The sequence below is a fragment of the Medicago truncatula genome, chromosome 5 (genome assembly GCF_003473485.1).
Source record: "Medicago truncatula cultivar Jemalong A17 chromosome 5, MtrunA17r5.0-ANR, whole genome shotgun sequence".
NCBI classification, from domain to species: Eukaryota; Viridiplantae; Streptophyta; class Magnoliopsida; order Fabales; family Fabaceae; genus Medicago; species Medicago truncatula.
In genome coordinates this window covers 4,534,098-4,553,863 of record NC_053046.1, presented here as the reverse complement: position 1 = coordinate 4,553,863, position 19,766 = coordinate 4,534,098, and the positions used below count along the sequence as shown (strand labels likewise).

Sequence of the window (19,766 nt, the reverse complement as noted above, 5' to 3'; positions counted from 1 at the left end):
GCATTTCTCTAAAAATGAAGAATACACGATGCATGTGCCACAAATTTTCTAATGGGGATTAGTCATTACATATGCCAGTGGACTTTACGTACTAATATTTTGGTCTGTTTTGATAACCCAAAGGAAAAAGTGTACATGGCGGAAAAGTCACGTGAAAATGATGTGCGTATCTAGATTACATATTACCTAAAAAGCCCCTCTAACACACGCGTGTTCACGCGCGCTTGTACCCATTCATCCGGTTTCTCACTTCGTACTTCTCTTCTCTTCTGTGTGTCTCATTCTCATCGCGTGAGTTTGAGACTCTCTCTCTCTCTCTCTCTCTCTCTCTCGCTCTTTTCTTTCTTCTTCACATCTTCCATAACCCTAACCCTAATTCTAATTCATCACAAAAATTTCATTCATAACCCCTTTTTCATCTTCCACAACACAACACAACACGCACTCTCTCAAAACCCTAACACTGATACGATCGCACACTCTTCTCCGATGGACTCAACGCAGAACAATCTCTTCGACACCGCTTCACAACCCGACACAGGAACCGACGCATACACTTTCCTCGAATTCAACACCCAAGGCGAAGATTTCGACTATCCTGACTTTCGCGACCCGATTAGGTCACCCGTTGCGTGGCCTACACCTTCCGATTCGCTCGCTGACCCGTCTGGCTCCGCCGGGTCGGATCATCACTCGGATGCATCTCCCGTTTCTGCTGCTCCTACAAAAGGTGGTAGGTCCGGTGGAGGAAGTGGAAGCGGGTCACAGATGGTGGATTCGCTTGCTTCTGGGATGAGTGGGTTGAATTTTGAAGATACTGGTGATGACGATAATTATGAATTTGGAAAAGGGGATTTTACTGAACATGCTTGTCGTTATTGTGGAGTTTCAAATCCTGCCTGTGTTGTTAGGTGTAATGTGCCTTCGTGTCGAAAATGGTTTTGTAATTCAAGAGGAAATACTTCTGGATCGCACATTGTCAATCATCTGGTCAGTTTTTTTCTCGTTATCTTTGATTATTAGCACAATATTATTAATGAGTTTGATAGATATATGATTGAAAGCGGCGTCTGATCCATGTAGCTTTATTTTTGGATTTAGGGTTAGTGGTGGATGGTTTGGTTGTTTAGAAATTGGAGAATTAGGGTGCATGATAGGTGAAGTTTGATCATTGGCATATTTGAATATTTATCATTCAGAAATGTGGTTATGTATCTTAGTTCATATTTGAATTCTAATGTAAATTAATGAAGTCAATTAGAGATTTATGTTAGGAAATGGCTTGTACTGTACATGAGGCTTTAGAGGGCGGTCTTATATATTGGGTTTCAAGACATTAGTGTATTCAAATGTACTGACCTCCCCACATGTATAAATGACATTTTTAATTGTCTTTAAGAAGTGATGTATGGATTTATTGTGTGACTTGATATCATATAATTATCTATCAGACTTAGGTTAGTTGAGTGGCGTCTATAACATTTTATTTTTAACAAACTTGGATTTTTTTGATTAAATTTGGTTATTGATGTTGGTTGAACTTAACGATGTTTGTTGAATGTATCAGTATAATAGTTTTACAGCTTTCCGTGTCTGTTTCATAGCCTGTTGTGTGCTTTTTTATTCTGTTTATGAAACTTATTAACTGGCCTTTGTATTGGGCTTCATGTAAAATATATTACATAGCCCTCTCTAATTTTATGCTTCTATATGAGTTGTGCAATGGCTACTCCTTTTGGGATTGTTACTCTTTTCACAATCTCTATTAAATAAATAACCATAATATATAAATATCTACCTTGGGACTTGAATTTTAGTATTATACATCCATTACTTATATTATTAATCATATTATCATTCTTTTATATGAAACTACATTTTAATACATTCGGTGATCCATGTTCTGATTCCATGTTTTTTTTAATCTTCTACCCTTCTTTCCGAGCTTTATTTGACTGACTTGTACTTAATGAAACAATGTTAGTTTTCTTACAATGCTTAATATGTTATCAATGATTTAAAAATTAGTGGTACCGTGTGTGTTGAGCACATGCCATAGATTCAATAGGTTATGTAGCTTGGCAGTTGGTATTGTGGCGTTTTTATTGTTTTTATTCTCTTAAAGGTCCCTGTTTGGCATACCTAGTAGATTTTCTATTCTAGCTCTTAGTTATCTGATTTGAAATTTGTGGCTGTTTATATCTAATAAAATTAAAAAATATGGGGGAAGTAGGATATTTTTCCATTTTGATGGTGGCCCTTATCTAAGCTGGATATGTCACAACTCAACCTAAAATACCTCTGAAAAAGGTCTTTTGTGAATTGTCCGAGCCATAGTAACATATTTCTCTAGAGTGCCATGAGAATCGTGAGCTGGGTCACAAGTATTAATTCACGATACTTTTGCGAGTTGGTTTGCACAAATTTGCAGATAACCATGAATCAATGAATCAGTTCACTTCCGGTTTTGACAAGCGAGGAAACTCCCAGAACCAAAACTGGTTTGCAACCATTAACCAGATATGGGAAACAGCACTTTCTTTTTAGCACACTATTTTATTTCCCTTTTAAAATGACCTATATGATACACACTGCCTTTTTATATAGTTAATCCTCCTCTATGTTGTTTAAAAACTTATGATGTGGGACCATTTAAACATTAGTGTAAAAGCTTAAACTAGAGGGATAAGTTATATGCTGCCAACTTTCAATGTGGGACTATTTTTATTTTGAAAAATAATGGGGCTACTCTTAACTTATTATTTGTTAGCTGTTGGGCTTATTTCTTTTTAATTTTAGCATGTACTTTATTACTTACAATTGGATAATATAAAAAGTTATTGGTAACGTACTGAATAAAATATTAGAACGTATCAGAAATCCAACCAACGTACAAACTATTTATACCTCCCACATACCCAATGCTTCAAGAGTTGCGTACCGCGTACTCGGAATTGTACCATGAGGCCTAGGCGACTATGGTTTGAGATATTCAACTCACCCAAATGCTTCGTATTAGCAATTAAAACTGTGATCCTGAGCTAATTTGCGAGCTCTGTTATTTGTATTGCCATGCACCATGTTTGCTGTACTGGTGAGTGCAATCCTAATAAGCAATAACTATGTTTTCGATGCTCTGGTCGTTACATGTTTTGTTTCATGTATTGTATCAGCAATTAGTAATCGATAATGGTAATTGGTATGACCGACTATATTGTAGTTGCATTTTGTGGAATCGTTAATTTTCAAAAATGAAAGAAAACAAGCGAAGTGAAGAAGAAATCAAATGGATATGGCTTCTTTAAATTTCAAAGGGAAAAATTAGTTATCTTAAGCGTTGATGAGAAAATAAACTTTTTTATCTCAACCCATTTATGATTTGTTAAGCATTTATGGGATATAGTACTGTATATTTCTCATCAATGGCTGAGATAGGTTTTTCAGACATCCAAAAATATAATCCGTAATTTGCATGTATACCAATTACCCTACCTTTGTTCCTCCAATTACATTTTTGGATAAACTTGAAAACTTTTTTCTCTACTTTTTGTCTTTGAACTGGTTTAGCACATTTTAGTTTGCCTTAACTTGGAGCCGGTTGGTACCTCATTATGGAAAATATAGAAAACAACAACCACCTATAGCCTTTTTCCACTAGATGGGTCCGGTTACATGGATCAAACATATAGCTTAATATTCTATCACAACTCTTGTCTAAAGATAAACTATTTTGACCAAATCTCTCTTAATGCCATATAGTTTTCCTTGGTGTCTCTATACCTAACCATCACACTATCTTCTCTCTCGGCTATTCTCCTTACCAGTGCTTGTATTGGTCTTCTCCACACAGTCCACCTTATAAGATGAAACTACTGTATTTTCTACAGTGTGTGCTGATTTTGTTCATGGTCTACAAAAGCAACTTTCTCATGCTATTATTCCTAATATTGTTTGCATGACTGATTGTCCACTGTGGCATTCTCATCTCTGCAACAGTCAGCTTGTTTTCTGAATCTTTTAAACCCAAACATTCATAAGCAAACAAGTCTGTCTGTTCCTTTACTGATATCTCAGTTGGTTTGTTGCCAAGCAACAAGAAGAAAATTTCTTCTATATCTTCTTTATCTTTATCAGATGCGTTTATGAATTTTAGATTCAAATATTATCACTACAGACACATGTATGAATTTTAGATTCAAATGCTATCACTAATTGAGTGATAACAACTGATTATTTTTTATTTTTTGATGTTGCATATAATGATTATAGTTTGTAACGGTATTTGATGAGTAAATGTTGCTTAGTTTGCTGCTTATTTTGCTTTTCATTTAGGTTCGGGCAAAGCACAAGGAAGTCTGTCTGCACAAAGACAGTCCATTGGGAGAAACAATTCTTGAATGCTACAACTGTGGGTGTCGTAATGTGTTTCTCCTTGGGTTTATATCTGCAAAGACAGAAAGTGTAGTTGTTCTTCTTTGTCGTGAACCTTGTTTGAGTGTCAATGCTTTGAAGGATATGAATTGGGATCTTACTCAATGGTGTCCCTTGATTGATGATAGGTGTTTCTTGCAGTGGCTTGTCAAGGTTACTTTCTTTCCTACTTTCCTTTGTTTTGATCAATTAAGTTTATGTTGCTTGTGTATCTTTTGACACTGCGGACTTCTGCAGATCCCATCTGAGCAGGAGCAGTTAAGGGCACGCCAAATAAGTGCACAGCAAATAAATAAGGTGGAAGAATTGTGGAAGACAAACCCCGATGCTTCTTTTGAGGACCTTGAGAAGCCTGGTGTAGACGATGAACCTCAGTCAGTGGCTTTGAAATATGAAGATGCATATCAGGTGTGTTAACGATAGCTTCCTGGCGTTTACTTTTGTAATACAACTATACAAGGTGGATTTCACAATTTTCATGGTTTACTGCTTGGGTCTTACATACTATGTTTCATTTTTTACTTGCTGTCTCAGTATCAAAACGTATTTGCACCTCTCATTAAGCTTGAAGCTGATTATGATAAGGTAATATTTTTTCTTTTGTCCTTTTAGATTGTTTTGTCCCTTGGCTGTTTAGCTTGTTATTTGTTCTGTTTGTACTTTTTATCATCTCCAACTAGAAAATTTTCGGACGAGTCCTTTAGTTCCATCTTCTGTGATGTTTATTTGGCATCTTATATGTGGCTATGTTGATGTAGATGATGAAAGAATCACAAAGCAAGGACAACCTCACAATTCGATGGGATATTGGTCTCAATAAGAAGCGCGTTGCATATTTTGTATTTCCAAAGGTACTATATCTTCTTGCCGGGCACTAATTACTGCTACAGTTGTACATTGTATTCAATGTTTTTCATCCTACGTGCTTCATAGTTCGTATTTGATATTTTCTTTTTTCTTTTGTTTTGTCTCTCCACTGCATGATAAACAATGGTGTGTCATATTGTAGGAAGATAATGAGTTACGGCTTGTACCTGGTGATGAGCTACGTTTGCGTTATTCCGGTGATGCTGCACATCCTTCGTGGCAGTCAGTGGGTCATGTGGTATGCATGAGTGAAGAAAACTAGCAAAATGTTTTAACTTTTAAACAGTTACTATTTACCTCAAACTGCGACAATGTACTGTGTAAAGTGATCTAAATGCTGTTTTCAGATTAAGCTAACTGCACAAGAGGAGGTTGCATTGGAACTTCGGGCTAGTCAGGTAAACTTAGATATTATATTGAGTCTTGAAAGCTCCCTCTGTAGTCAGTGCTCATTAGTCATTGCCCTTGTTGTGTTCAGGGGGTTCCTGTTGATGTCAACCATGGTTTCAGTGTTGATTTTGTCTGGAAAAGTACCAGCTTTGATAGGATGCAAGGAGCTATGAAAACCTTTGCTGTAGATGAGACAAGTGTCAGTGGGTAAGTTCCTACTGGAGCTGCTTTAATGGCATTAGTTCTGATGCCTTCCTTGCATGTAGTAGTTTTTATTTTATACTGTTTCTGTTTTTCCCTTGTTTGTTATACCTCATCAATTGTAGATTGTAGTGGTCATGATTTTGTTTTTTTTATCAAACATGTTTGCTTATGTTGGCAACGACATAGCTATAATTCTTAGGGTTCGGGCCGGGCCTAACCCAAACCCTAAAAAACAATGGACAAAGAATGGAGACAAGATGGGCCATGCTGAAGGAGGGTCCGCATTGACCCTCGGGTTACACGTCCCGTCCCAAAGGTTTTAGGAGGCACGGGTGTAATTTTCTAATCAGTCTAATAGTCTCATGAGTCAAATTCATTACTGTCTACTAATTACTAGTTCTACAATTCACTATTAATTGGAGTGTGATTAGGAATGGGAGGGTAACCATAGAGTATATATCGTATCTTCTGATGGCGTGGCACGGGGTATTATTTTCTATTAGTTGTTAATGCTTAAGTTATACTGGGGCATATTTATGACAAGGGAACATTTCCATAATGAAATAGCATGTATGAAGGGTTATATTTGATGAATAAATTATGAGATTTCCCAGAGTTTATGATTCTTTTGTGCCGTGTTATCATTTGGTGGATGTCAGATTATGACTGCCAGCTAAAATTCCTCCATATAAACATGGCGTTGTGGCTTATGGCGGATATAATAGGTGTTGCGGCCTATGGCTGCTTACTCAAAACCCGCCAAGCCATAATGCCATGGCGGAAATTTGGCGATACTGTTCCAGTGGAGTTTTGCTTCACATTTTGTTTGGATTTTTTATGACCGCTTGTTAATATGCAGGTATATATATCACCACTTACTGGGTCATGAAGTTGAGGTTCAGATGGTGCGTAATGCATTGCCCCGTCGCTTTGGTGCACCGGGTCTTCCAGAACTGAATGCATCTCAAGTATGCCTTTATTTTATCTGTTATTTTATCTTACTCATTATTGTGCCGTCCATTTCACATTATTGTCCATGACAGATTATCTGCTTCCATTCATCTGTTGCTTTAGTATATGTTTAGGTAATTGGGAAGGGGAAGTTTTTGTGAGAAGGGTGGTTCCCTTTCTTTAGTATTTGAAACTAATGAGGAAACAAGTCATTTTAAATCGTATATTAACATTACATTGCCAACATTTTTATTATGAAAAATATATGCTAGCCAGTAGGTATGATATCTAGGTGGGATATAGAAATATTATCAAGAGATTAAAAGCAACTTAGCCTCCAAAATCCTCCCAAATAGGGAAGCTTTGAAGCATGGGTGCTGGAGCATTCTGGAGCAAATGGAGCTTACCTTTGACCTTCCCTTCCTCTCCATTAAATGAACGGGGAAAGAATTTTGGAGGGTTAATTTGAAAATATTTTATTTTCCATCTGCGGTCTATGAAATCCCTAACGTATAGGGAAAGCATACTTTTAACCTTCCCTTCCTCTCCATTAAATGACTTGGGTCCAGCCAAACATGCCTTTTAGTGGAGTTTGATACTTTCCATTATTGAATAGTATTTTTATGGACAGCTTAATATTCTAAATTATTAAAATATTCTAAATGATTAAAACCACTAAATAAAATTGGAGACATACCTTGCTATATTGTGTGAGATGGCACTAAAAAATTTTGTATGTTGAATTTGGTGTCAAGACACTGACGATCTACAATATAGGTATATGCTGTCAAGAGTGTTCTTCAGAGGCCTATTAGTTTGATTCAAGGGCCACCTGGAACTGGTAAGACTGTTACTTCTGCAGCACTTGTATATCACATGGCCAAACAAGGTCAGGGACAGGTATATTCCTGAACATTTTCTAGACATCATTCGCTTTTTTCCTCTTTGTGCTTCTCTTTATCAACTTCTTTCCTCCCCTCCCAACTTAATTTTCAGGTTTTGGTTTGTGCACCTAGTAATGTAGCCGTGGACCAGTTGGCTGAAAAGATAAGTGCTACTGGATTGAAGGTATGTCCGCTGTTGATTGTTTCAAATTTGGGTATGAAGGAAAATAGTGAACCACCTCTGTAATATAATGCCCATATTGTAGGTTGTGAGGCTTTGTGCAAAGTCAAGGGAAGCTGTGAGTTCACCTGTTGAGCATTTAACTCTTCACTATCAGGTTAGTGTTGCATTTTTTTCCACCGTTTTTTTTTTGCTTTTCATATCTTGACCATTCACTATATATTTCTGCTTGCCTGATGCACATAAATGGTGTCTTGCAGGTTCGACATCTTGACACATCTGATAAGAGTGAACTGCACAAGTTACAACAGCTAAAGGATGAACAAGGTACGGGCATTTTTCACGTTCAAACTCTAAACTAACTTAGAATGCATTGCCTGATTGGCATATTGAGTCACATTGTGGTTGATATTTATGCAGTTGATTTAATTATAATTTTGTACATCTTATTCAAAAAATGATGGAATTTAAGATTTCTCTGAACTTGGAGAGGCTAGTATGCATCTGGTTAAAAATTACATTTATTTTGTTTGATAATTTTTCAGGAGAACTTTCTAGCAGTGATGAGAAGAAATACAAAGCACTTAAGCGAGCTACAGAGAGGGAGATTTCTCAGAGTGCTGATGTGATTTGCTGTACATGTGTTGGGGCTGGAGATCCCAGGCTTGCTAATTTTAGATTTCGTCAGGTTGATATATATGTTACCCACAATGTTTGATTGCTATATCTTGTGCAAGCCTGACACTATTGATACATTATTTAAGGTACTTATTGACGAGTCCACTCAAGCAACAGAACCTGAATGTCTCATTCCTTTGGTTCTTGGAGCAAAGCAGGTACTTGTCAATCTTCCCATGCAGTGTGTTCTCTTCGATTGCCGTGTTTCTAACAATATGCTTCTGTTTAGGTTGTTCTTGTTGGTGATCATTGTCAGCTTGGTCCAGTTATTATGTGCAAGAAAGCAGCACGGGCTGGGTTAGCACAATCACTTTTTGAACGCCTTGTTCTTCTTGGTGTCAAACCAATAAGGTTGCAGGTAATGTACTTTAGATTCCAAGTGAAAATAAACCGTTGTGAATTGCTTTTTTGGGTTGGAATATCCCATGCCGAGTTAGTCTAGTTTGGCTTATTTTCCTAAAGTTGTTAGCTGTACTAACTACTAACCTTAGGTTTTGTTTTTTCTCTCGCAAATATCAGGTTCAGTACCGTATGCATCCATGCCTTTCAGAATTTCCCTCAAACAGTTTTTATGAAGGCACCCTACAAAATGGAGTTACTGTTAATGAGAGACAATCTACAGGAATTGATTTTCCTTGGCCTGTTCCAAACCGTCCCATGTTTTTTTATGTTCAGGTATTGTAAAGACTACCATGTACGTGAATGCAATTTTCTTACCTTGTGCCGCAAATGTTTCCGGTTTAATTTTATACTGGGCATATATCCTAACTTTTGTTCATTGTACTTGTACCTCATCTTCTAATTATTTGTGTTTTACAGATGGGACAAGAAGAGATAAGTGCTAGTGGTACATCTTATTTGAATAGGACCGAGGCTGCAAACGTTGAAAAGATTGTAACTACTTTTTTAAAAAGTGGTGTGGTTCCGAGTCAGGTATCTTTTGAAGTGCAAATTAATCATTTGCGGCTAAACTAATGCATTAAATGTTAATATTTTGTTTTTATATGTTGAACAGATCGGTGTTATAACACCTTACGAGGGGCAAAGAGCTTATATTGTAAACTATATGTCAAGAAATGGTGCTCTTAGGCAGCAACTTTACAAAGAGATTGAGGTTGGATACCAATCCCTTGATTTCCATGCTATGTATGACCTGGCCACATTTACCACATTAATTTTATTCTTTTCAGGTTGCTAGTGTCGATTCCTTTCAAGGAAGGGAGAAAGACTATATCATTCTATCATGTGTTAGAAGTAATGAGCATCAGGTTGTCAGCTCATCCTTGGTGGCTTTTTGCTAGCATTTGTGCTGTCTTTCAAAATTTTCTTGCTTTGAATGTCTGCATGTCATTATTTTTTAAAATTTCATCGATCAATTGCTGACTTCTATACTTTTTTTAGGGAATTGGATTCCTGAATGACCCCAGGAGACTCAATGTTGCTCTGACACGAGCAAGATATGGTATTGTTATACTGGGAAACCCTAAAGTTCTGAGCAAGCAGCCTCTGTGGAATGGTTTATTGACTCACTATAAGGTAGTTTGTGTGTTCTAAATTTTTTCTGCTGCCGGTACTGATTTCTTAAAATATAGGTATATTGTCCTCTCTCCAGGGGCCCAAAGTTTATTTGGAATGATTGTACAATCTTCAGAAATTGAATGTTTTTTTGTATGCACCCGTATTTGGGGATCAGTCGAATGTCCCCCAAAGGCTATCTAATGAAGTAACAAAAAATTGTTTTCTTCAATTGCTTAGAATAAGCCAATCCATAAAACTTCAAGCACTGGTCTGCACGGGATGAATATTCACTATTTTTATTAATATAGTTTTTTAAAAAAATGTATGAAAAAAGAAGAATGTGTGAAAAGAAATTACACAGAAATTTGCATGAAAAAATACAACAATGCTGCCATTTTAAATGAGGATTGACCATATAAACAGGAAAAATTATAAGAACAAATCTATTGATAGTGTGTGTATAAAATAAAAAATTAAAACTAAAACAAAATGCACTGGTCTTTTATGGTTCATTGCTTAGAAGTTCTCCCTCTTATAAGAGCGAATTCATGCTAATCTCCTTTTCTGAACAAGCTACACTTTTCGCGTATTCTCTAACAGGAACATGAATGCTTAGTGGAAGGGCCTTTAAATAACCTGAAGCAGAGTATGGTTCAGTTCCAGAAACCCAAAAAGGTAGGTGTTAAAGGATTGCAGTGCGATGACTTTTGTAATATTGCCTTGTTGCAGGGCACTGTTAAATATAATGCATTCAGTGGCATGCTTTTCTGGAGACACTTTTTTTAAATCAGGAAGCTTACATTTCTTTCATTGTCACACTCGGTCTTATTGATGCAGATTTACAATGAACGTAGGCTTTTTTATGGAGGTGGACCTGGAGTTGCCGCTAATGATAATTTTGGTTCTGGTGCTGGCACAAGTTCAGATCGGAGGACTGGTAGAGGAAGGGGTATGTAGTTTATAATTTGTTGGGTAGGGTTTATTTTTTTCCTTCCCTGAACACACCAGGTTATCCTTATGGTCTAGTTATTTCTTTATACCCCACTGAAATGCTTTTAGTTTATAATATTTCACTTAGATTTTATGATAACAATATTTGCTGTTGACCGTAGGATCTTATATACCTTCTGGTCCACCAAATGGAAATCACAAACCTGGATTGCATCCTGCTGGGTTTCCTGTGCAAAGGGTTCCCTTGCCTCCTTTCCATGGTGGTCCCCAGTCTCAACCATATGCCATTCCTTCTCGCGGGGCTGTTCATGGACCTGTTGGGGCAGTTCCTCATGTTCCATCTCCAGGGAGTCGGGGATTTGGGGCTGGGCGAGGTAATTCTGGTGCTTCAATTGGCAATCATCTTCCACACCAAGGCACCCAACCGCCTATTGGATCTGCATTTAATTTCCCTGCTCTAGAGAACCCCAACAGCCAGCCATCTGTTGGTGGTCCATTGTCTCAGCCTGGCTTTGCTAATAATGTATGCAATTTCTCCTTAAGAGCTTCATATGTTCTATCTTCATGTTGCTATGTTTTCATGCCCTGATAAGTTCTGAATTTCTATTTGTGCAAATTAGATGCCGGTCCAAGGAGCAGGCCAGTCATTCCGAGATCAATTTTCTGTTCCTGGAATGTCTCAGGTACTAATTCTTGATTTTTTTTTCCTTTGTGAACTGGGTTTATTTCTGTGTCAATTATCCTTAGGGATTCATTTGTGTTTTGATTACATCAGGACTTCTTGGGTGATGACTTCAAGAGCCAAGGATCTCATGTTCCTTATAATGTAACTGATTTCTCGACACAGGTTTGTGAACTATCGTGGTTAATTTCGTACACGACAAGTCTATTTGTTTTTATGAGACCTAAATCTCATTAATCAGCAAACAGGGCATCTGGCTCTTGTATTTCCTTTTCATTATAATATTCTTCAGATGTTCACATTTGTTACTTTTATGCCTATTAACACTTTGGCTACATTAAGGCTTCTCAAAGTGGATATGCTGTCGATTATGCAACACAAGGAGCACAAGGTGGATTCCCAGGGAACTTTCTTAACCAGAATTCTCAAGCTGGATATTCACGCTTTGGTTCTGGAAATGATTTTATGTCTCAGGTTGCTGAAGATTTTATTATGAGCCAGTTTTTCTGCCTTGGCTGCTTTGTGCTTATTCTGATATCCTTTTCCCTCTCTCAATCCGTAGGACTACATGGGCCATGGATCCCAGGGCCTTTTCACCCAGGTTGGATTCAGCGATCCCTTGCAAGATGATGCAACACAGAACCATTTCAATGTGGCTAATTCCAACCCTCTTCAGTCACAGGTTTCCTTGATTCCGGCTTCTTTTTTTTCCGTAAAAAATAATAATAGTGGCTTTAACTACGAAAAATTGATTGCATGTGATTGTTTTTACCACCCAATTCCTGACAAGTTTGGCTGTCTTGTCATTGCTGTTTGGGGCATGAATTTCGTTCCAATTCTTCTGGTAAATCCTGTGTTTTTTGACAGATGAATTCACTGTACTCCCAGCCTTTTGCTCATTACAACACACAGCCACTGAATATGCAGGCTTCTCAACAACAGCCTCAGGGTCAGAGCTCCCAGAATCAAAAAATTCACTACAACGGTTGAGGAACTTTAGAAGCTTAATGTGGCTTTGATGGGTTATAGTCTTTGCAATCAGCGACCGGGTTTGTGCCTATCTTGTGCTGCTATATGTTCGCACGAGACATCCGAAGGATTGACTTCTTGTGGCACCCATAGTGAAGGCTTTGGTATAATATGATTGGCGTTGGTGGAATTGTGGGGCATTGAGAAGATACAGGTAGGCATATTCCGGGCTGAAACATGAAAGGATAACCCTGTTACCTTACTGAAGTTTTGTATTGTTTGGGATTAAGGTGAAATTGTTGGAGAAAGCATTACATGGAAAGGTTTTGTCGAAAGGGTTTCGATCTTGGAAGCAGACAATGTTGTCGGTGAAATACTGAATATAGTAATCCATACGGCACCAAAAATCGCCGAATGGACTAATTGTATAGAAGGCAAGCCAGGAATGCAGTGAACCCTTTCAGCTCCTCCTGACATGTAATTATTATACTCTTATTTTAAAAACATGATGTGTCTGAAAGCTATACTGTGCAACTGTTGTGACTCACAATTTGTGGCATATAAAGGTGTGTTGATTGTTTTTCATGTAAATTAGGCTTGTTATGTGAAACAAGACATGAGTGCCCGACTTAATTCATGTACGGGTTAACCACTAACCGGTGCCAGAAGTTTTAAATTCAAGTACTTTCATTGCCTGGTAAAATTCAAGTTTGGTTTGGTACTTTACTCGGTAATGAAAATACATAAATATCATATTTGTGATGAAATGTGTTTATTGAACTGAAAGTTAAACTTTGCTGTAGTTTTTAGAACTATAAAGAAGCCTTTTTAGTCAGGGAATACCCAAGTTTGATTTTTTACTAGAACAATCTTTGTTTAGGTTCTCACTTATCTGTTAGCCAAACTTTGGGTTATTAGAAACTCCTATTCCTGGGGACTTAAAAGTAAAGAAAAAAATTAACAGAATGGTACAGGAAGAGTTGAAAGCATATTTATTCCTTGTTCTGTAACCAAGTATAGGTGGTCTTATTTTTTTTGTTCGGCTGAACCTCTTGGTAGTCGTCACACCCAAATTGACCACTCTTTTATTATGCCCAAACCATCTTGTTTCTGTTTGTTACTCCTCTTAAGGATCCTAACCAGTTGAATCATTGAAGGTGAATCGCCAACCTTAACCTACTTAAGTACAGATATTGGTGTGCCTTATCACATGCTCCATCACTGATCAATTTGAAACTACGGGGATTTATTTTGAGTCAGGATTCATATTTCCTTGTTATAGGTGAATTTTTGGAATTGGAAAAAACAACTAAAAAACATACTATGATAAAACAAAATGGTCGTTTAGTTGCTATGTCATGGAGATTTGACAAAATTTCCAGAACTTGATTATTGAGTTGCTTTAGGAAGATAAATAAGTCTTTCTCTACCATTATTTTTTTTTATTTTTTATTTTATGGTTTTGCTAATGACAAAAATAGCATATACCATTTTCTGTAGTGGCAAATGACAATGGCCTTTTGTCTTTGCCTGTTTTTGTGAGTAGACTCGTGTTTAACCTGACCTGTACATGAACATAGTTTCTCTCCATACACACACAGCTCAAATACGATGGACTCACAAACACTTAAGCATATTTATTTTCTAGATAGCCTATCAAGTTTATTTTTAGGCTTAAATTCACTTTTTACCCCCTAAGTTTGCAAAAGTTGCAATTTTGGCCCTTTATTAAAAAAAAATGGCAAAAGCTACCCCCCATGTTTTCCCCCTTTTGTAAAACGTCGATTTTGACCGAGTCAACTATATGTGGCATGCCACCTGGATATTTTTTTATTTTTTATTTTTTTTAATCCATAAATTCCACATGTATAATTAAAGAAATAAAAATAATAAAAAAAATTAAAATTAAGAAGAGAAGGCACGTGAGTGAATGAACATAACACCATTGTTGTTTCCTTTGTCCATAATGCTGGAAAGAATGCATTTTTTGAAGTGTAGCTTCTAGAAAACAAACTGAAAACAATAGATTTAAATTCCGGCGCGGTGGTGATGTTTTCCGGTGCGGTGGTCGTCGGAGAAATGTCATCCAAACATGATTTTTTGTGGGTTTTGTAGGGAATACGAAGGAGAGTACTTTTATTGTGGTAATTTGTCGAAAAACGTTTTGTGGTGGTCTAGATCTAACAATGAAGGTGGTGGTTTGAAAACTCAAAATATCTCCAATCCAAAAATAAATTTATGATGAGATAGAGAAGGAAGGGTGAATAAATATTATGTATTTTGTTTGACAAAGGATGGTTGGAAGCACCACGCGGGTGGCCGGAAAAAGGGAAGAGGGAGGCGGCAATTAGGAAAGAAGGAAGATGAAGAAAGAATTGGGAGGAAAAGAAAAAAGAGAGAGCATAGAGACTCTCTCACTCACGTGCCTCTCTATTTTTTTTCTTTTTTGATTTTTTTTAATTCAAAAGATACACGCGTGGCAATTTTAATATTTTTTAATTAAAAATTTACACATGTGGCATGCCACATATGGTTGACTCGGTCAAAATCGACGTTTTGCAAAAGGGGGAAAACATGATGTAGCTTTTGCCATTTTTTTAATAGGGGCCAAAATTGCAACTTTTGCAAACTTAGGGGGTAAAAAGTGAGTTTAAGCCTTATTTTTATTGTTTTAGGGTGGTTTTGGAGAGGTAGATAACATTTGAACATATTGAGAAATGCTAATGAGTATCTTGAGGATACTTTTTATGAGTTTATAATAGTAAAGTATGACCAAATGTGTGCATTCAATGTTTTAAAAATTGACATGTGTAACTTCTTAAATCAATATTATTGGAGTAATTTTTTTATTTAGAATCTTTAAAGAGTGTCCTAACGACACTTGTTAGAAAGACTCAATATTATAAATGTTTATTTAAGTTTATTTTTGTTACAAATTGGTTCTTTAAGTTAAAAAATATATATACAATATCTTATTTTTCATCAAACTCAGTTAACAAATGATTATATGGACATTTAATGTAAAACACAGTTGTTAAAACTAGGTTTCATAGGTTTATTATTCTGCCTTGATTGAATTTTTTTTTGTTCAATTACTTTGATTCATATTTTTTTTTGGTTACATCCTTAAATGTAATATTATAGTATCAAGTAATTGTATGATAAGTAATTATATTAATTAAATGAAAACCCCAAGTATTTCTTCGATCATAAATACTTTTAGCATAAGTTTTTTTTTTTTTTGAAGGAACTTTTAGCATAAGCTTGTCAGTTGTGGTTTATGTTGTTATATATATGGTCCAATAAATTATACTTGTATAATGCCAAATGGGGCGACCAGATGTCGACGATGCTTGAGCAAGAATGTTGAAAAATCATTGCTCTTTATAGGTTTGACTTCCAAAAATCTCTATCAGTTTCACAACTTAGGACAAATAAAACCTATGGAATGATGAATCTGTGTGGGAGCTTCACTAAATGTACAATTAGTGGATATTCCCAACCTAATTATCTCCCACCTTTAGAATTCAACTAAATGTACAATTTGAATTAAATCATGTCTCTGAAGATTTGAATTATAATGAGTTGTGGTCCATTAATAGTAAAAAGAAATGTGTGGACACTGCAAAAGAAAATTAAGTGGAATATAGTAATTCTCTAATTTGGACATTCTTGAACATCTTGAGAAAAGAAATGTCAAATTCAAAAGTTAGTTAAATATAGTATTAGTCTTATTCAGTTGATGAAGCACGCAACACATAGATTTGTTGAAGAAAATAGTGATAGTGAATTTACATTAATATATAGTACTATCATTTTCAGCACTCCATTTCTATCCTACACGTGTATGTAGGAATGCATCAGATTGTACTAACACTATTATCATATAATGACTACTATTATCATATAAATCTTTTTTAATTTGTGAACACTGAACAATGATATAGAATGTGTTTGACATAATTCCTAGTTCAATAACTATTATTACCATATAGAATTATTTTACACAATCAATAATTTTCTTCTAAGTATTGCATTGTATCGTAATACTATTTTTATAATTTTCTTTTCCTTTTCTAAATAAAAAACAAAAGAAGATATCAGAAAATAGTTTGACATTCTAAATAGGTTGGCATCCGAAGAGTACTTCATCATCTACCACCTTACTCAAAAAATATTATTTTTACAATATCAGTATAATATATGATTTAATTTATATAGGTTTTTGCTTGTTTATAAATTTATTTTTGCACACTCTGTTTCTAAAAGATAAAATAATTCAACTTTGTAAGATATCTTAATCCAAATTCAAATTGAAATCTTATCTTTTAGAGATATGAAGCCTCACTGCATGACTAAGTGTTTTTCTTATCCCTGAAAAAAATGTTTTTCTTATATCACGACACACAATTTAAATAAAACTTATTATTTTAACTTTTATATTGTCATCTAATTTCATAAACTGTTTTTTTTACTAAATAAAACGGTTGTGTATCTTTCACAAGTCCTTATTAAGCTGACAAAAATATTAAAATTGTTAGACCGATTGTTATTATTGAAACTCAAATCATGTGACTTTTCAATAACTATTTAATCTATCTAAGAAAAGAAGGTTATGTATCGTCAAACATTAGTTAGATAAATTATCATGCAATTTTTTTATTAAGATAAATTATCATGTAATAAAATAGTTACACGAATTTTGTAAAAATATCTTGTACGAAAGTCAAAGATATAGTCAGACCCCCTTTTTTATATAACAAAGTTATTTATTTCGTTTTTTACATTATTTTAGTTTTAGTTTCTTTTTGACGAAAATTCAACTTTTAGTTTTTTTTTTTTTTGAGGAAAATTTTAGTTTTAGTTATATATTGATTGTTAGTCATTTTTTTATTAGTGTTATTTTGCTTAGTCATTTTAAAAAATATCAATGTATAGTACTTAATATCTTCAATATATCATTTTCTCAAAAAAAGAATCTTCGATGTATATTATCTTTAAATATTTTTTAAAGAATATTTTAGATGATAATTAATATTATTATTGTTTATTTGTAATTTTTGTTGACAATAGCTTTTATTTGTTTTCTCTTAAAAAAAAAACTTTTATTTGTTTATTTAGTTTTTTCTTTTAACCTTCTGATTCTCAGATTAAGGACTCTAGTTATTCAGAATTGACCAAAATGCAAGTAAGACTTGACTAAAATTGTTCTAACCAGAAATCAAACTCGAAATTTTTTGAACAACTCGTCATTCGGTGAATCCAATTGCTATTTAAATTTTGAAGGCAATCACTTGATTATCTTTGTATAGTTTATTTCAAGTAAAAAAAGAGAGTAAAGAACGAGTTTATATATTTAGATTTTTATATCATAATCACTTGGTCAATTAATAATTAAAACATTTATATATGTCTTTCTTTCCTTTAATGAATATTTATTTTCGAAAAAGAGAAAAAAATAACCACGTGAAAGTGAGCTTTGACAATTTTTCGGTGATGTTCATCGTTCACAACAAACGAACCTCTCGCCATCACTACTGCACAAATTACTGCCATTCAAAACCTAAACCAAATCAAATCCAACCATCGACTTTGCCATCTTTAACCCTATTTGGGCCTTATCCACCAACCCCTAAATTCCGTCGCCGCCTCAACAAGTTCAATCACCATGACAACCGCCCCTATCATTATCACATGGCCATGCCTCAACAATTTCCTGGATACCAAAATCCAATCAAAATCAAAACCCAGTATGCAGAAAACCTTTGCACAAGCATTAAGCAATGTATGTGACATCCCACAAAGCCAGTTACCCATACCTAGTGTGAAAGGTCATAGATTTTCCATTATCATTCCCGAGGACGAGTGCCTCTTTAGATTTAGAAACCTGTAAATACAATTTACATGCTCGCATCATATGGCCTAAGGGTTTCAATCCCCTCACTATCGTAGCATTACAAGAAAAGCCGAAACCACTCTGTCAATGGGGGCATCACCTCCATAGGTAAGCGTTTTTACGTGTTTTTTTTTTATTTTTTCAGTAGAAGATGCTAGAAGTGTGACAAATGTTGGATCTTAGAATTTGAGTCTAGACTAATTTTAATCCTAACATTCAAAAGTATACATATGTGCAAGTGTGGTTAAAAATTTGCCATCTTTCACAAGAGTATTAGACGCCCAGTATTTTGTTTGCTATTGCAAGCAGTGTTGGAAGCTCGTTGCGTATTGACTATGTTACAGACAAATTCATGTTTGAACGTACATTTGGTCACTTTGTAAGGGTTTTGGTTGACATTGATCTCGCCGGTATTTTGAGACATAAAGTGATGGTTGAAAGGAAGGACTTTGCCTTCCTTTTGGATTCGGAGTATGAAAACCTGCTAGATTTTTGTAATTTTTTTCAATTCCATTGGTCACAATGTTGGAACATGTAGAAGGGCCAAAATCAATGTGACTTCCAATGAAGGGGAGAATGATGCAAAAGATGACAATTTCATTAGAGGACCTGGTAATGAGTCTTTTAAGGAGCCAACGAAGGATTTTGTGCAAGCAAGAGACATAAGGCAACCCCCAGTCAATTTGGACGCTGAAGTTGAGAATAACGAAATGAACGAGAAAGATAAATCAAAAGAAGCATAAATTCAAAATGTATAAGAGATTCAAGGAAAAACAAATAATGTTGAGTCTCAAAATATGAACCACTAAATTAACAATGAAGCCCATAACCATAATGAAGAGACGGATGAAGAAAATTTTAACATGATGAGGATACCTCAAAATTTGTAGATACAACACAGGTACAATATGATGAAACTTCCTTCTAGGGTTCAAGTCAAGAACACAATTCAAACATTCCAGTCAGAATCCAACAAGATATGAACCTCCTTCTTGAATCCTGACCTAATATAGTAGAGAAAGACGAAGAACAAAGAAAATTTGTGGAAGGTGCTTTTTTGGCTACTAGATTAGAGAATGAGCAACACAATGATGATGTAATCTCCAGAGAATAACAACAAAATCTTGAAGCATTTAGATTCTCGCTTGTCACCCATATAAATCA

The 19,766-nt window shown here is 35.3% G+C and overlaps 1 protein-coding gene across 1 annotated transcript; it reads left to right on the top strand.

The window, feature by feature from the left end:
• Nucleotides 1-278: 278 nt before the first annotated feature.
• On the top strand, nt 279-13,427 carry LOC11438910 (regulator of nonsense transcripts 1 homolog). Its single transcript, XM_003611376.4, has 29 exons — nt 279-990; nt 4,333-4,584; nt 4,669-4,839; nt 4,966-5,016; nt 5,190-5,282; nt 5,441-5,536; nt 5,646-5,696; nt 5,777-5,895; nt 6,752-6,860; nt 7,621-7,743; nt 7,840-7,911; nt 7,994-8,065; nt 8,169-8,235; nt 8,454-8,596; nt 8,673-8,744; nt 8,816-8,944; nt 9,106-9,261; nt 9,406-9,519; nt 9,602-9,700; nt 9,777-9,854; nt 9,988-10,122; nt 10,705-10,779; nt 10,942-11,053; nt 11,217-11,578; nt 11,676-11,738; nt 11,831-11,902; nt 12,080-12,211; nt 12,300-12,419; nt 12,605-13,427. The coding sequence occupies exons 1-29, from the start codon at nt 490-492 to the stop codon at nt 12,725-12,727; spliced, it is 3,762 nt and encodes a 1,253-aa protein (XP_003611424.1). The 5' UTR covers nt 279-489; the 3' UTR covers nt 12,728-13,427.
• Nucleotides 13,428-19,766: the final 6,339 nt, after the last annotated feature.

Excerpts from the sequence above, each read along its gene's own strand:
- LOC11438910 (XM_003611376.4), top strand. The coding sequence starts at position 490 with ATGGACTCAACGCAGAACAATCTCTTCGACACCGCTTCACAACCCGAC. Across the intron at positions 7,912-7,993 it reads TAAGTGCTACTGGATTGAAG|GTTGTGAGGCTTTGTGCAAA; the intron begins GTATGTCCGCTG and ends CCCATATTGTAG. Across the intron at positions 12,212-12,299 it reads GAAATGATTTTATGTCTCAG|GACTACATGGGCCATGGATC; the intron begins GTTGCTGAAGAT and ends CTCAATCCGTAG.